This window comes from Vicugna pacos, chromosome 3 (assembly GCF_048564905.1).
Source record: "Vicugna pacos chromosome 3, VicPac4, whole genome shotgun sequence".
Lineage (NCBI taxonomy): Eukaryota > Metazoa > Chordata > Mammalia > Artiodactyla > Camelidae > Vicugna > Vicugna pacos.
In genome coordinates, this window is record NC_132989.1 from 90,477,648 (window position 1) to 90,492,666 (window position 15,019).

The 15,019-nt window shown below is 36.8% G+C and overlaps 1 protein-coding gene and 1 pseudogene across 3 annotated transcripts in view; both read left to right on the forward strand.

Moving 5' to 3' along the window:
- PAIP1 (poly(A) binding protein interacting protein 1) overlaps positions 1-13,326 on the forward strand; it is a 28,411-nt gene extending 15,085 nt beyond the window's left edge. For all 3 annotated transcript variants that reach the window (XM_006207702.4, XM_006207703.4, XM_072958738.1), the window contains exons 5-11: positions 1,263-1,374; positions 2,661-2,786; positions 3,977-4,083; positions 6,306-6,423; positions 7,195-7,249; positions 11,797-11,890; positions 13,046-13,326. In XM_006207702.4, the coding sequence (XP_006207764.1) occupies positions 1,263-1,374; positions 2,661-2,786; positions 3,977-4,083; positions 6,306-6,423; positions 7,195-7,249; positions 11,797-11,890; positions 13,046-13,139 (706 nt within the window). In that variant the 3' untranslated portion in view covers positions 13,140-13,326. The remainder of the gene's footprint in view (positions 1-1,262; positions 1,375-2,660; positions 2,787-3,976; positions 4,084-6,305; positions 6,424-7,194; positions 7,250-11,796; positions 11,891-13,045) is intronic.
- LOC140690261 (phosphoglycerate mutase 1-like) lies at positions 4,566-5,290 on the forward strand (annotated as a pseudogene).
- Positions 13,327-15,019: the final 1,693 nt, after the last annotated feature.

A 15,019-nucleotide genomic window follows, 5' to 3' on the forward strand; every position in this document is an offset into this window, starting at 1 on the left:
AATCCTTAATGCCAAAATAATGATCGTTTAAAGTCCATTCTAAAAATCCATTTTAGTAATGGTAGCTGACACCATGGTTCACTGATAAGAGACAACGACGGTCTTATTGTGATTATTTTAGACACCTTGTAGGAACTGAGTTCATTAGCTCTAATGCAAATGGACGGAGTTGGGGAAATCAAGCAAGGGAAAATTAGTTGACCCCTTTTTGTCTCTATTAGAAATAGAGACCAAATTAATTGCCTTTGACTTCAGCTGGGGACTTGCCCCGCATCTCTCTTCTGGTTTGTATAATAGAAATTATAAGGATCATGGGCTTAATAAGAATTTATTTTCAGCTTAAGTTGGAGGCCATCTATGTATCTTCTAAAGATCTGTTTCAAAGTTCATATTTCAGCAAGAGTGAGAATTTTAATTTACAGACACAGTTTGAGTAAAATCAGTGCTTTGTTTTTTTTTGTTGGTTTTTTTTTTTTTGAGTAAAGGTAATTTTATTTAGAAATACACACTGCATAGAGTGTAAGGCAAGGAAAGAAGTGTGGGAATTGGGTGCTCAGGTTAAAGCAAAAGTAGGTACACACTCCATAGACAATGCGGGCCATCTCCGAAGAAGAGGGAGTGAAAAAGGGCGGTTAGGCATGATGTTGCCAGTGTTTATGGGCTCAGTAGCTCCACACGCCTACAGATGGGACCATTCCAGCTACCCTGGAGAAGGGGCTGGGATTCCCAGGAATTGGGCTACCACTCATTCTTTGGCCTTTTGCTGTATGTATGGCGCCTGCGGACCTGTTATTATGCTATTACAATGAGCATATAATAAAGCTCAAGGTCTACTAGAAGTAAAAACCTCCCGCAAACTTAATCCTCAAGGCCAACTGGGAGTTGAATCTTCCACCATTTTGATGTTAAATTGTTGTAATCAGTGAGTGCTTTCTTAACAAAAAGCCTGTAAGACAATAAGGTGAGGTGGGTTTTTATTTTTTGTTTTTCTATTGCCAATATCAATATACAACGAACCTCATGAAGCCTATGTTGCTTTATTACAAACTTGATCTAATTATTTTCAACTATTATTGCATAGTCTGGTCTCTACAATAGACAGAAACAATTTTTATTATAGAAAATCGGGGTGTTTTTATTATAGAAAACCAGGCATTGTGCTTGCCTCTGTATTGCCTGTGGACAGCCAAACTGACAAGTGGTCATCTTGTTTGTTTAAAAAGCAAAGCAATGTGAGATTATAAAAAGTATGTCTTTATTAGATGTCGGACTGAATACGAAGTTAAAGATCAAGCTGCAAAAGGAGATGAAGTGACTCGAAAACGATTCCATGCATTTGTACTCTTTCTGGGAGAACTTTATCTTAACCTGGAGGTGAGGAAGAATTTTTCTTTTGTTCAGCATTGACAAAGCCTGAGAATATAAATTGGATCTCAATAGGGATTTGTGTTTGCATTACTCATTTACAACAGTAAATGTGAAATGGAAGAGAAAGAAAATAATATCTCAGTACCTACTTGTGGTAGTACCTGTCCTCTAATGGAACATTTGTACCATTTTGTTTTCCTATTCATGGGCAGGTGTTGGGAAATAGTTACTAAGCATTTTTAAGTCTTTGTCTACATTTGGAAAGACATGGCTTACATGCGAGTTAAGCTTTTGGAATACAGATAATAATGTTTTGAATTCTTGCATCATAAATATTAGTATGTTCAGTACGTTGACTTTCAGGTAGTGGCTCAAAAGCAACTTGCCCTACAGAATACAAGCTTGAGTGAAGAGGGGAAAGACTAGAGTTTCTGGGGTTTTTCACCTAATTCACCCACAGTAGTTGTGGTCTTATTTTATATGTTAAATCTTCCACGTAAAATGTGTTTGTACAAAGTCTACAGCTAAATTGGTTGTATACTTGAATATATGCTTATTGGTAGGCAGCAAAAGTGCTGAATGTTACTTTGTAATGAAATGGATTTGCTTGATTTTTTTTTTGACTAGTTAGTCCTGGATATGAGTATACCTTTGTAAACCCTGATTTGAAGACTTAGTATTGTAAAAACCACTGAAAAGCCACATAAACCCACCATCAAATGTGCATCTCAGTCAATGCATCTAAAAGGTCTATGGCCAATCTAAAAGGTCTGTGGCCTATCTTGTACCTAATTTGCCACAAAATAGCCTTAATTTAAAAAAAAAATCTCATGCCTTAATCTTCAGTTAAAATTTTTATATAAGCCAAATAAGGGCACCAATCTACAATGTACCTTAAATGAAGAGCTACTTGAAGAATGCTGTTGAATATCCTGTGTAAAAGTAATGATGCTGTGTGAAGGGCGGGTGGGGAGTATGAAGATAAGACATGGCTCCTGAACCTGTAATTTTTCAAGCCAGAGATCTGGGTATGTATACCATTCTGATACAAGTTAGATTTTAAGTAGTACAAAAAGCAGAGTAAATGTTCTTTGTTTCCCCAAAAAAGCTGTTAAGCTTAATAGGCTAGAGAATGCTTTATGAAACAGTAACATTAAAAGAGGCTTAAATTATCCTGACCATATGTTTTATATTTTTTAACTTAAAGCACTTATTTTGTCAACACTTTGTTAGGCCATTTATGTATCTGTATTATATTTTGGCATTGCTTTTCATTTCTTTTGTCCCAAAAGATCAAAGGAACAAATGGACAGGTTACAAGAGCAGACATTCTTCAGGTTGGTCTTCGGGAGTTGCTAAATGCCCTCTTTTGTAATCCTATGGATGACAACTTAATTTGTGCAGTAAAATTATTGAAGGTAGGTTTTAATTTTTTTATTAAAATGTAACTATTTCATCCCTTTTAGTGTATAACTTAGAGGAAGGAAAGTTGTATAGTACACAAATGAATTCAAGCTTAAGGTACTAAAGTTAAATATTGATATTTAACTTCACTCTTGAATTTAAATATTGGAAAAGCAATGTAACTTACTGTTTAATATAAGAAGCAAATTTTAGAAGTGTAAAGTGGAAGTCCTTCACCCCATCTGTAAATTCCCTTTCCTTTCCCGTCAGTATATGTGCCCCCATAAGTAAGATCTTAACTCTGTTGCGGCTTGCTTTTTTACCACCTAATGAAGATCTTGGATCTTTACATGGGATATAGATTTGCTTCCCTCTTCCATAACTTCCCAGTATTCCATCTATGCATGCACATGTTTTTTCGATTCTGTCATTGAACTATTGAGTTATTTTCAGTTTAGCCACTAATAGCACTTGTCAGTAATCTTTCATCATGTCTTTATATATGTAGTTGTTTTTGTGACTTAAATTCCTAAACATAGATTTTGGTGGCTCAGTGAGCATGTATACCTTAATTTTGATAAGTAATGCCAAATTTCCCTTCCAAATGCCTAACCAACAGTGAATGAGTACACACCTCTCTCCCCATGTCTTTATCAGTGATGGATATAATCAACCCTCGGTTTTATTTTGTCATAGGTGATGAGTAGAAACAAAAAGCTTATTTTAATTTACATTTTCCTGATTACTAGTGAGTTTAAGCCTTTTTTCATGTTGATTAGCCATTTTTTCAGTTTCTGTGAATTACCTGTATTTATATCCTTAACTCGTCTTTTTTTCATAAAATTTGAAGTTTGTTTTTTTAATTCAAAGCTTCTATTACTTATTGCATGTTTCATATTTCAAAAAGTGATATGTTGATTAAAATTTTATAGCCCATCTTAGTCATACAGCAAATATACAATATAGTCACTGGTACATAAAACCTATAATTAAAGTTCTGCTATGGTTCAACTCCTTTTAGTTTCTCCCAGTTGAGAAAAATGAAGTATAGCAATCCCTGAATATTAGATGATAGAGAATAATTGGGAATATTTTACTTGCTAAATTCCTCTTGTTCAAAGAATACTTGAACTGCTACTAATATCTTTTTAGAATTTCTATACTTTATTGAATGCTTTATTTCACTGATAATTGCTTTTTTTAGTTGACAGGCTCTGTTTTAGAGGATGCCTGGAAGGAAAAAGGAAAGACTGATATGGAAGAAATTATCCAGAGAATTGAAAATGTTGTCCTGGATGCAAATTGCAGCAGGTAGGAAAAGAGCTAATGTAGATAGCCAGTAAATCTCAATTCCATGCTTTTTTCTTTGGAGGTTGTTTTTAATATGCTGTACTTCATCAGCATAATTAATCTTTGTAGACCTACAGAAATATTTTCTTTACCTATGGCTTCTGCTTACCTAGCCATTTTTTCTTTTATTAAATTGAAAAAGTTAAGATATTCCTATAGTAATAAGAGTCCACTGAAAAATAAAATGATTCAGACTTTGAGTAAATATTTGGGTAAAGATACTGTTAAGTCCAGTTGGAGTATAAAAATGTTTGCAGGATCACACTGCCTTTAGAACAATATGTAGTCAGAGTTACATGGAACAAATTTCAAGGCTGTTTAAAAAAAAAAAGGCGGCAAGAGCTGGGCAGTGGGGTGCGAGTACATACGTGGGACCGTGGGACCTGGCTGTGACTCCAGAATCTTGGTGAGGCCCAGTCTACACAGCACCTCAAGCCGCCACCATGGCCACCTGCAGGCTCGTGCTGATCTGGCACACAGCACTTGGAACCTGGAAGCTTCTTCAGTGGGTGGTCCAGTGTCGATCTGAGCTGGGCAGGGCATGTGCAGGTGCTGAGAGATGCTATGAGTTTGACATCTGCTACACCTCAGTGCAGAAGAGAACAATTCGGACCCTCTGGAAAATGCTGGATGCCATTGACCAAATGTGGCCACCAATGGTGAGGACTTGGCACCTCAATGAGCGGCACTACAGGGGTCTGACTGGCCTCAGTAAAGCAGAAACTGCTGCCATGCAGAGCAAGGCCCTGGTAAAGATTTGGAGGGGTTTCTTTGAAGTTGCACTATCTCCAGTGGAGCCCAGTTATTCCTTCCACAGCAACAGCAGTGAGGATTGCAGACCTCACTGAAGATCAGCTACCCTCCTATGAGAGTCTTAAAGGATACTGTTGCTAAAGCTCTGTCCTTTTGAAAAGAAGCTGTTCCCCAGATAAAGGAAGGGAAAATGGTACTGATTGCTGTAGGTCATGGCAGCAGCCTTCTGAGGGTATTGTCAAGCATCTGGAGGGTCTCTCTGAAGAGGCTGTCATGGAGTTGAGCCTGCTAACTGGCATTCCCATTGTCTGTGAACTGGAAGAGTTTGAAGCCCATCAAGCAGTTCCTAGGGAATGAGGAGACCATGCATAATACCACGGAGGCTGTGGCTGCCCAGAGCAAGACTAAGAAGTGAGGGCAAGCAGCAGACAACTCCGATCTCATTCCTCTGCACTTTTTCCCTGCACATGTCACACTGACCACATCTGTAGGCATCTTAATTTGGAGCTGCAGGTGGGGTCTGGTGGCTCCCAATTTCGTATTAGCCATTTTTTCTCTTGCACCCCTTCTTATAATCTAGTTAGAATGGCACCTCTGGGGCATGGTCCTCAGTCCAAAGCCAAAGGAAGACTTGTCAAAGAGGGTAGAGAGACAGTAGCTCTGGGGGGTTTGCTTATGTTTTATTAATTACTAAAGATCTGCTTGAGTAGGGGATACGGAGGAACCATACTGAGACATGACCATTGAGGAGAGGCTAGAGAGCCTATTTCTGTTCAGTTCTGTAGTATTCTGTGGTCAGGTGACTGACTCAGGATGGGCTCCAGTCGTTCCAGTGGAAGATGAATGTAACTTGTGTGGCGATTCAAGCAAATAGTTCTCCCTGGCTCCAGAAGATTGGGATCAATCCTGAATGTTCACATGTTGCATGTACTTTTACAAATACATAATTTAAAAGGAAAAAAAACCTTTGGGGTTTCTAGTGGTGGTTGAAATATTCCCACATGTGGTCGCCAGAAAATAAGCCATTATTTTACACCAACATGGGATAAGCTCCTTGACCTCTAAGGTGTAGGAGTTCATCCTGTTGTGTGTTTTAGAATCCCTCCCTGTCTTGTTTTCTGGCAGTGGAATACCTCTTCATCACATGCAGGTGTGTTTCACTGTGCCTAACTTCTAAATCATGTTCCCGTTGGCTTGGCCCAGTACTCATTGAGCATAACTGTACTAAGTCTTTTTTCAAATCAGTATAATAGAAGAGTGATATGCAATTTAAAAAAAGGTAAATTTGTTTCTAGACATTATAGGAAATGTCTAGAAAATTTAAGCACTAGATATACATGTTTAAACTTGAAACAAAATTTTAGGCATCTAGTATTTTAAAGCATGACAGCACGTACTCATTTTAACTCATTTTCAACTTTCATCTGCAGAGATGTAAAACAGATGCTTCTGAAGCTTGTAGAACTTCGGTCAAGTAACTGGGGAAGAGTCCATGTAACCTCAACATACAGAGAAGCAACACCTGAAAATGATCCTAATTATTTTATGGTATGCCAGTTTTTACATTTTAAATTTTGCTGTTGCCCTGAATTCAGTTTTGGAAATTTCTATGTAAGTTACATAAAGCTGTTCTCAGAACTTAATACCTAAAAACTCTTCACTAGCTTAGGGTCACATGACAGCCAGCAGACCAGGCCAACAGGAGAAGAAACATGAATTCCTCAGTGAAAAAGGATGGACTAGAGAAAGATCCATCCAGTGGCGAGGGAAATTAGTAAGGCTTGGACTTGGGTGGGCGTAGGGATTCCACAAAGCAGTTTTTCCAGAGAATTCATAATCAGAGGCCCGTGTCAAACTTTTCCTTTGCATGTGGTAGTAAAAGTAAATTAAGAAAATAGTTACCCAGGCCAGTGATGTCCTGAAGCTCTCAATAGGACCAAACATAAAGCCACTATGGAGGAATGCTCCTACAACCTCGGTCTTGGAAATTCTTAAAATAAAAAATTGTGGGGAGTGGAGAACCACAACTGAAAATCAGCTGACACTAAATCACAATGCACAGCTCAGCAAGTCACCATGAGTTTGACAGGCAGTAGACAGCAGGATGAGAACCACAGGAACTTGACGTAATAGAAATCTGAAGACTGTAGACTTTCCGAATGAAATGAAAATTCATTTCTGAACGGAAGGAAGGAAGTTAGTTTTTTGCTTGTTCTTGTATTATCAGGTGCAGATGAGTGACGTCAGCCATGCTTTATTTAATGTGGTTTAATAAGTCAATTCTGAAACGGTTACATATTTTTATCACTCTGATCCTAGAATGAACCGACATTTTATACATCTGATGGTGTTCCTTTCACTGCAGCTGATCCAGGTATGTTGGCTCAGTCATTTTCCTCCATTTTTTGGTCAGATAGTAAACTACAGAAAACCATACCCTCACGGGCACAAAGTTGCAGTTCTGTGAAGAGCGCACATCATTGTTAAATTTAGGGTAAAGGTTCGTAGAATAGTCCTTCAGTTACCACTTAGAACTATTTCAAATGGAACATCTGACTCAGTGTAGTGTCTTGTCACCCTAACAGTGAAGGATTGGAAGAATTCCTCAATTAAAAGAAAGCATTTTTATATTTCCTCTAATATTTTGTTTTTAAACTCAAACTTTCAGGTGGTTACAAGGGAAGGGAAGGAGGCATAGTGTGCTGTATAGTCAGTGGCTTTTATTGGTGTTGGTTAATACTTACAGATACTGACATGGATTTTATTAATACTTGGTGGTCAAAAATTAATTAAAATCTAAATCTCTGCAGCCTTCGCCTTCCAGAAAAGGGTCACTTACGGAATGATTGCTTAAGTTGTGATAAATAGAACTGCAGTGTGAGCAAATTTTCCCACTTGGTACAAAATTATAGCCAGCTTGTCAGAATTTTTCTGTTTGTTTCCTCTAGATAGTGGACACTGCCTGTTGAATGTCTCTAGCACAAAGGAGGTGGAAAGTAGGACTGCTTAACTTTTCAATTTAAAATTATGAAACATTAAAAAAAATTTAAGAACCACAGAAAACTGGCCTATTGATTTACTGTCAAGAATAAACCAATTTCATTTTTCCATATCAATATACGCTTTGGGTCTTTTCAAAGAAATAAAACCCTGTAGATAACACTAAACCATTCTCTGTTCTTAACTGATCCCTTAACTGAGTCCTTCCATCGCTTCCCTCCCAGAGGTAATTATCATCCTGAAGTTGGTGTCATTGTGCTGTCATTTTTACTTCCATATGTCTGTAAACAATAGGTATTATACACAGGAGTACTAACCTCTGTGATATCTTACTGTGCACATGTTTTTTGCTACTTACTTTTTATTCGATATTTCAATATTTATCCATGTTGATGCATATATAGCTTTAGTGGATTCATTTTAAATGCAAAATGTTGTCTTACTCAGAGTAAACCACAATTTATAGGTACCTACATTTATGGGTGGTCAGGTAGTTCACACTTGTTAATACCCAGTGCTGTGCAAACATCTTTAAGAACCTTTGTGCACATGCAGGAGTTTCTTTGGAGTAAGGAAATAGAATTGTTACATTATAGGCTTTGTGCATCTTCAGCTTCATTATGTGTTGCTGAACTGCTTTCCAGCATGATTATACCACTTAATATTCCCACCAGCAGCTTGTGAAGGTTCCTGTTTTCTGTTGTTGGCAACACTTACATTAACCAGACCTATTTTTTTGTCAGTCTGTTTGTATGAAGTTGTAAACTTTTATTTCCTGACTAATGATAGCGAATTTCTTTTCATGTTTCTATTGACTTTCTGATTTTTTTCCTTTGAGAATCACCTGTTTGCATCCCTTGCCTATATTTGTATTGGATCATTTGTCTTCTTGATTTGTAATGACTTACTTGATCTAGAAGGTGATCCTCAGTTTATCCCAGTATGCGCTGTCTTTCCATTTTATTTCCTGACACGTAGAAGCCTTGAGTGTTAATGCAAACTAAATGTATCTGTCTTGTTTGTGCTGTGACTATTCCCTTACTATGATCAAATTCTATTTTCTTCTAAACTTCGTTGCTTTTTATATTTAGATCTTTACTCTATCTGGCTAGTTTTTATATGTGTGATATGGTAGAAACTAAATATTCCATAGTCACTTGTCTTTGCAACAGGTCATCCTTCCTTTCTTGGATAAAATGTCCCTCTGTTGTGTACTATGTAACTTCCTATAAATTTGTCTTATTCCTGTGTCTGTGCACATGGATCTTTTCATCTGTCTCGACACCAATACCACATTCTTAATTATTCTTACCTTACCAGACACTAAGATTTCAGTAAGACAAATTTTCCTTCTTCCCTTATTCTTTGAAGTTACTGTGATTCAGTTTGGTTTTTTGTTCATCTTTGTCTAATCTTTTTATTTCTAGTGACTGTTTTGTTTATAGAAATCCAGTTTGGCTTTCAATCTGAATTGTTTCTGCATTTTGTTCAAAATATCTTGATCTTAAAGTTTCAAGTCCCTTTTTTCTCATTCTAAACATGCTTGTTTTTGTTTCATATTTTTGTTCTCTTAATTCTAACTGCTGTTATTTCTAATTATACACAAAATTGTTTATGTTGTGATCTTTTTTTGGAATCATATTTAACTGTCTTAAATTTTTTTTGAAGTAATTTCAAACTTATGGTAAAGTTACAGAAGTAAAAACTGTACGAAGAACATCCATCTGCCTTACTCAGACGTACCTTTTGTTAACATTTATCCATTTATCCAGCTTACTCCATTTATCACTGTTCTCTCCATGCTCACGTTTTTCTAAACCATTTGAAGTTAACATGGCCTTTTATGACTGCTCCAGTGTTTTAACTGCATGTTTTTCTTTGTGAAAACTCCTTGTGGCTTGGATTATAGGAATGTCTATCCAAATTGGGGTTTCTGTTTGCTCGTGTCAGGAGCCACAGGAGTAACACTGGCTTGGAACAAGTTTCTGTTTTCTTGTCATGAGGATTCTTTATATAGACAGTAGAAATTTGAAGTGCAGGTCCATTGTTACAAGTTCTCTGGGGAACCCGTTTCTTTAGAGCACTTCTGTCCTCGCTCCAAACCCAGGCGGACACGTCCAGGCTTCTTTGCCATCTGCCTTTGCCACCTTGGGGTATTTTTTTTTTTTTCCTTACACACTGTTTTTGTGGTGGTGGTGGGGCAGGGTATTTAGGGTTTTTGAGGTGGGGGGCAGTTAGGCTTATTTATAAATTTTTAAATGGAGGTCTTGGGAATTGAACCCAGGACCTTGTACATGCTAAGCACATGCTCTACCACTGTGCTATACCCTCCCTCTAGGTTTATTTTTTAACAAAAGTACTGGGGATTGAACCCAGGACATTGTGCGTGCTAAGCACACACTCTGTGACTGAGTTGTATCCTCCTTGTTTTTTCTTGATCTACCTTTTGCTTGAGATACTAGCCCTCTGAATGTCCCAGGTTTGTGTTGGTGAGATGGATGTGGGGCATGAATTCCATCTCCTTGTTTCACACGGGCCCAAGACCTTGCTTTCTGACCTTTGGGTTTTAAAATCCAAGCCCCTTTGTTACTTAAGACCCCGTGGTCTACTAGCCTCCCAGCTGTAGTAGTTATGTATGTATGGCTTTCAGTTATGTCATCTGGTGACTTTTTTTTTAAACTAATTTGTACATTTAAAAGAATGTCTTATCTGTGCCTTGAGCATTTGTGGCAGGAAGGTTTGGAAGGTTTTATAGTTAAAATTGTCTTCAAATTGCCAAGATTGGATGTCAAAATATCGCTAAGCCTTTAGGGTGGAATTATTTTTATGGAGAGTAACAATCTTGGAAAAACATGGTCTCTACTCTGTTTAATTATATTATCCTCTTGAAATTTGAGGTATTTGTTATTCCCAAGAAACTAATTGTAGGTAACTACTTTCAATATATACTGACCCATTTTATTATTCAGAGGTAAGGACTCCATACACACATGCCAATCTTAAAAGATACTCAGTAACACTGCCTAAGTCAGTTGGCAGGTGGAGAGCTGTAATATCACCTGTTTGCTGTAGAAGAGCCCATCCAAGGGAGAGCTGATGTTGCTGAAACATTTATCAGGTAGCTACCTTCCAGCTGTCTCTGCGGAGAGGGAAGGAAAGAAAATCCCCTGTGCTCGAAACGTTTGCTAGGTTAGCCTCCTCTGATTGAGAAACTTGGACCAATGATGGCTCTTATCTGGTAGCCAGATAGCTCACTGTATCTCTTAGGAGTAACGGGGGAGCCAGAAACTAGGAGGTTTGATTGAAATCCCTCCTCGTGGAAGGAAAAACAGTAGTATGGAAGAAACATGTTCTTCCCCAACAAGTTAGGACAATACTTGGTCTGATGGAAAGCAGCAGTAGAAATTATAAACAGCATACACATTGGCTGTGAAGTGTACTCTGGTATATTCATAGTGGCTTTGATTTCCAACCTATATTTAGAGGAATATTAAATGGATACTTGACCCAGAACAACATATTTGAACCGCACAGGTCTATTTATATGTGAATTTTTTCTACAGTATACATGGGGTTAGTTGTACTACAGTACCACATGGGGTTAGTTGAATCCACAGATAGAGGAACTGCACATAAGGAGGGCTGAGTAAGTGATACACGGATTTTCAATTGTATGGAGGGTCAGTCGCCCTTACCCCCATGTTGTTAAGGGGTCAGTGTATAATTCATGAGCATGTGATGGCGGGGGAGATAAAGCAAGCCAATTAGAATGTAAATTTTGTAAAAGCAATCCCTAAATATGTAGTCAGAACCTGGCTGCTAATGAAACATTGGATCTACTCAGAGTCATAACATAAAAAAAATTTTAGTGGCCATTTCATATGAATTTTTTTCAGCATTAAAATTTATTTATTTTTTTAGATTACCAAGAGAAATATCAAGAGCTACTTGAAAGAGAAGACTTTTTTCCAGATTATGAAGAAAATGGAACAGATTTATCGGGGTCTGGTGATCCGTAAGTTCTCTTTAGCTACTTTCATTGTGAAATTTGTGGCCAGAGTTTAGGAGTTTAGAAAAGAAAAGATGATGAGTGTGCATTCTTATTTGATGGTGTTATAGTGGTATATGAGTAGTAGTTATTTACCAAAAATTTCAGAAAATCATATTAGGAAACACTATGATTCTGAAAATTTACATATAGTTGAGGGAGTTAAAAACTACTAATGGAGCATATTGAAGCTATGAGTTTTTATAAAATAAGATACTTTTATTATGCCTAACACTTTAAGTAAGTGGCTCAAATACTGTAATATCTTGGGCAAGTTCTGTGCCTGTTTCTCCATGTATTAAATAGGAATAGTAGTACCCCTCGAATTTTTTTGAGAACTAAATGAGATACACAAATACTTGGAACAGCCTTCTGGTACAAGTAAAAAGCTCAAATCTTAGTTGTTAAAGGAGTTAAAATTAAAACAAAACTATATAAAAATATTTGGGCTGATAGGAATATGTAAATTAGTCTCATCACCTGCCATTCTTTGTAATATTACTCATTTATCCTTAGATTGTGCTACATTTTGTATATGGAAGGGGCAAGAACTTTTGAGGTTTAGTCCCAGTTCTGTTAAGAATTCATGTGAATGTGGACAGGCTACTTAGATTCTAGTCTTCATAAGTGTGTGCTGTAGGTTTAAAAAAAAAAAAAAAAGAACCACATTCTGTCTCCAACTAGTGACATTTTAATTATATCAGTGTAAGATTTTCTAATGTTGCTATACCTTTATATACTAGTTTTAGTAGAAAAAAAAAAATACAGGGCAGTGCTTCCAAGCACAGTTAGGAAAGTTCAGCCCTGCTGAGTGTACCATTGGAAATTGAAGTTGTCCTTGGCATTGAATTTCAGGTTATCCTGTAAGGTTTTGCTTGGTAAGCGTTACATTTTCTTTGCCCTAATGAACTTGTGGCATTTCAGCACATGGCCTGCACTAGAAATGGGACAGGAACAAAGAGAAAAAGACCTATCAGCAGTTGGTAGGATTGGCAAGATAGTTTTGTCACATATGTAGGTGGAAAGGGTTATGGGGGTGGGGAGACACACGCCATGCTTTGTGGCTTAGCATCTTAGACATTTTCTGAATTGTAAAACATTACATCTTTGCTTCTTTCACAGATATTTGGATGATATTGATGATGAGATGGACCCAGAGATAGAAGAAGCTTATGAAAAGTTTTGTTTGGAATCAGAGCGTAAGCGAAAACAATAAAATTAAATTTCAGCGTATCAGTTTTATAAAGCAGTTTAGGTTATGGTGATTTAGCAGAACACAGGAAAGCAAGAAAATGTGTCACACTTATACCAAATTAAGGATGTTGAGTTATGTTACTAATGTATGCAACTTTAATTTTGTTTAACACTCTGCCAAAATAAACTTTATTCCCTATAACTTAAAATGTGTATATATATATAATAGTTTATTATGTACAGTTAATTCCACTGTTTTGGGCTGCAATAAAATTGATTTTGAAATAAATGAGATGTTGAAAATAAATTTTGCTAGCTGGGTTAGAAGCTTATCCTTTAAATTCTACTTTTCTTGAGGTAAAGTCTTAGCCTGGAAATACATATTACTGCAAAATGTAGCATTCTTTTTTTAGATATGAGCATTTTAGCTTTCATTTAGTTTTACGTTTAGTGTTTCAATGAATTGAGTTTCAAATATGAATTGCTATCATGAGTATCTTTAGCACTGAAGTCTTAGAATATATGGTTAACAACTGATTTACATATCCAGATGCTGTTTGATACCAAGGGCTTTTAAAAACGGCATTAAAAAAAAAAACTTAGAACTCCCAGCTAAACCATGATTCTTCACTGAGGATTTATTGCAATTCTAGAATTGTTTGGTTTTTTCACTTAACCTCATTACCTTAAAGCCTAGAACACTATTCTGCTTTATTTATATAACTTTCTCACTTTCGTTTTATAGCATGAGTTGCATTGACTTTTTTACTAGAGAATTTTACTAGATCTTTGTCACTCAAGTTTTCATCTGCTTTATAATTGATACACCTTGAGAATCACTTTTCTAATACTTATACAATAATATGGTACCACCTCAGCCCTGAGTAATATTTTTACCTAATGTCAAATCTTTTTCCAACTAACTAAAACTTAATGTACAAAAGGATTGCTTGTAAATATGCATGTAAATAGTTCTGTTAATAACCCACTGTTTTACATTTGGTACATTTGTGTCTGCTAATACAGTTAGCTTTCTCACTTTTCTGCTTGTTTGTTTCAGTCTGGATTAAAGTTAGACTTTGAAAATAAAATTTAAATAGTTTTGTTTCCTCTTAAGTTTTTGGAGTAGTATCCTGGTATTTTAAAGAATTTCTGTTGGACTTTTTTACATGACATCATAAAGTTATTTTATAAGACTGAAACGAGAGAAGCTATGCTAGAGTAGAAGAAACTATTCAATGTCTGTTGAATAAGAATTTCAATAAGAAATACATCTACTTGGAAAAACTAGCAAATATAAAACAAAACTTTTAGTATCCTTGTTGTAAAGAAGGGAAATACATATGTAATTGGGGTTTTTGGAACTTGTAATAGTCAGAATTCTTTTTTTCAGAATGGCTCCTAACATGGTGGCTGTTGCCTTAATCTGCAGTTCTCCAAAGACTGCTCACTGTAATCTCGGGAAGGGGGTGGAAGGAAGGGGCCGGCCATTAGGCCCAGCCAAGTGTATGCTAACTGAATATACTTAAATTCTAGCAATTTCTCTGTAAAATAACCACCCAGTTTTATCCCCCTCTACTAGCTCATTGTCACCAACTACTGCTGTACTCACAACAGCTATGAACAGGATCAGTATATGTTCCAGTTTACTAGTGCTAGTGAAGTAACCACCCAGAGTAAGCGTGCTCCAACAGTAAGCGTTCTATTATACTCTGGCTCAGGAATTTGGACAGGAGCACAATAGAGTTGGCTTTTCTCCACCCTTCAGTGTTTGAGCCTCAGGGTGGCTTGAACAGCCAACAGCTGGAATCACCTAGAGTTATCTTTACTCCACTCACATGGCTGGTGACTGGGCTGAGAAGACTTGAAGCCATCATTTGACCAGAACCACCTATGCATGGC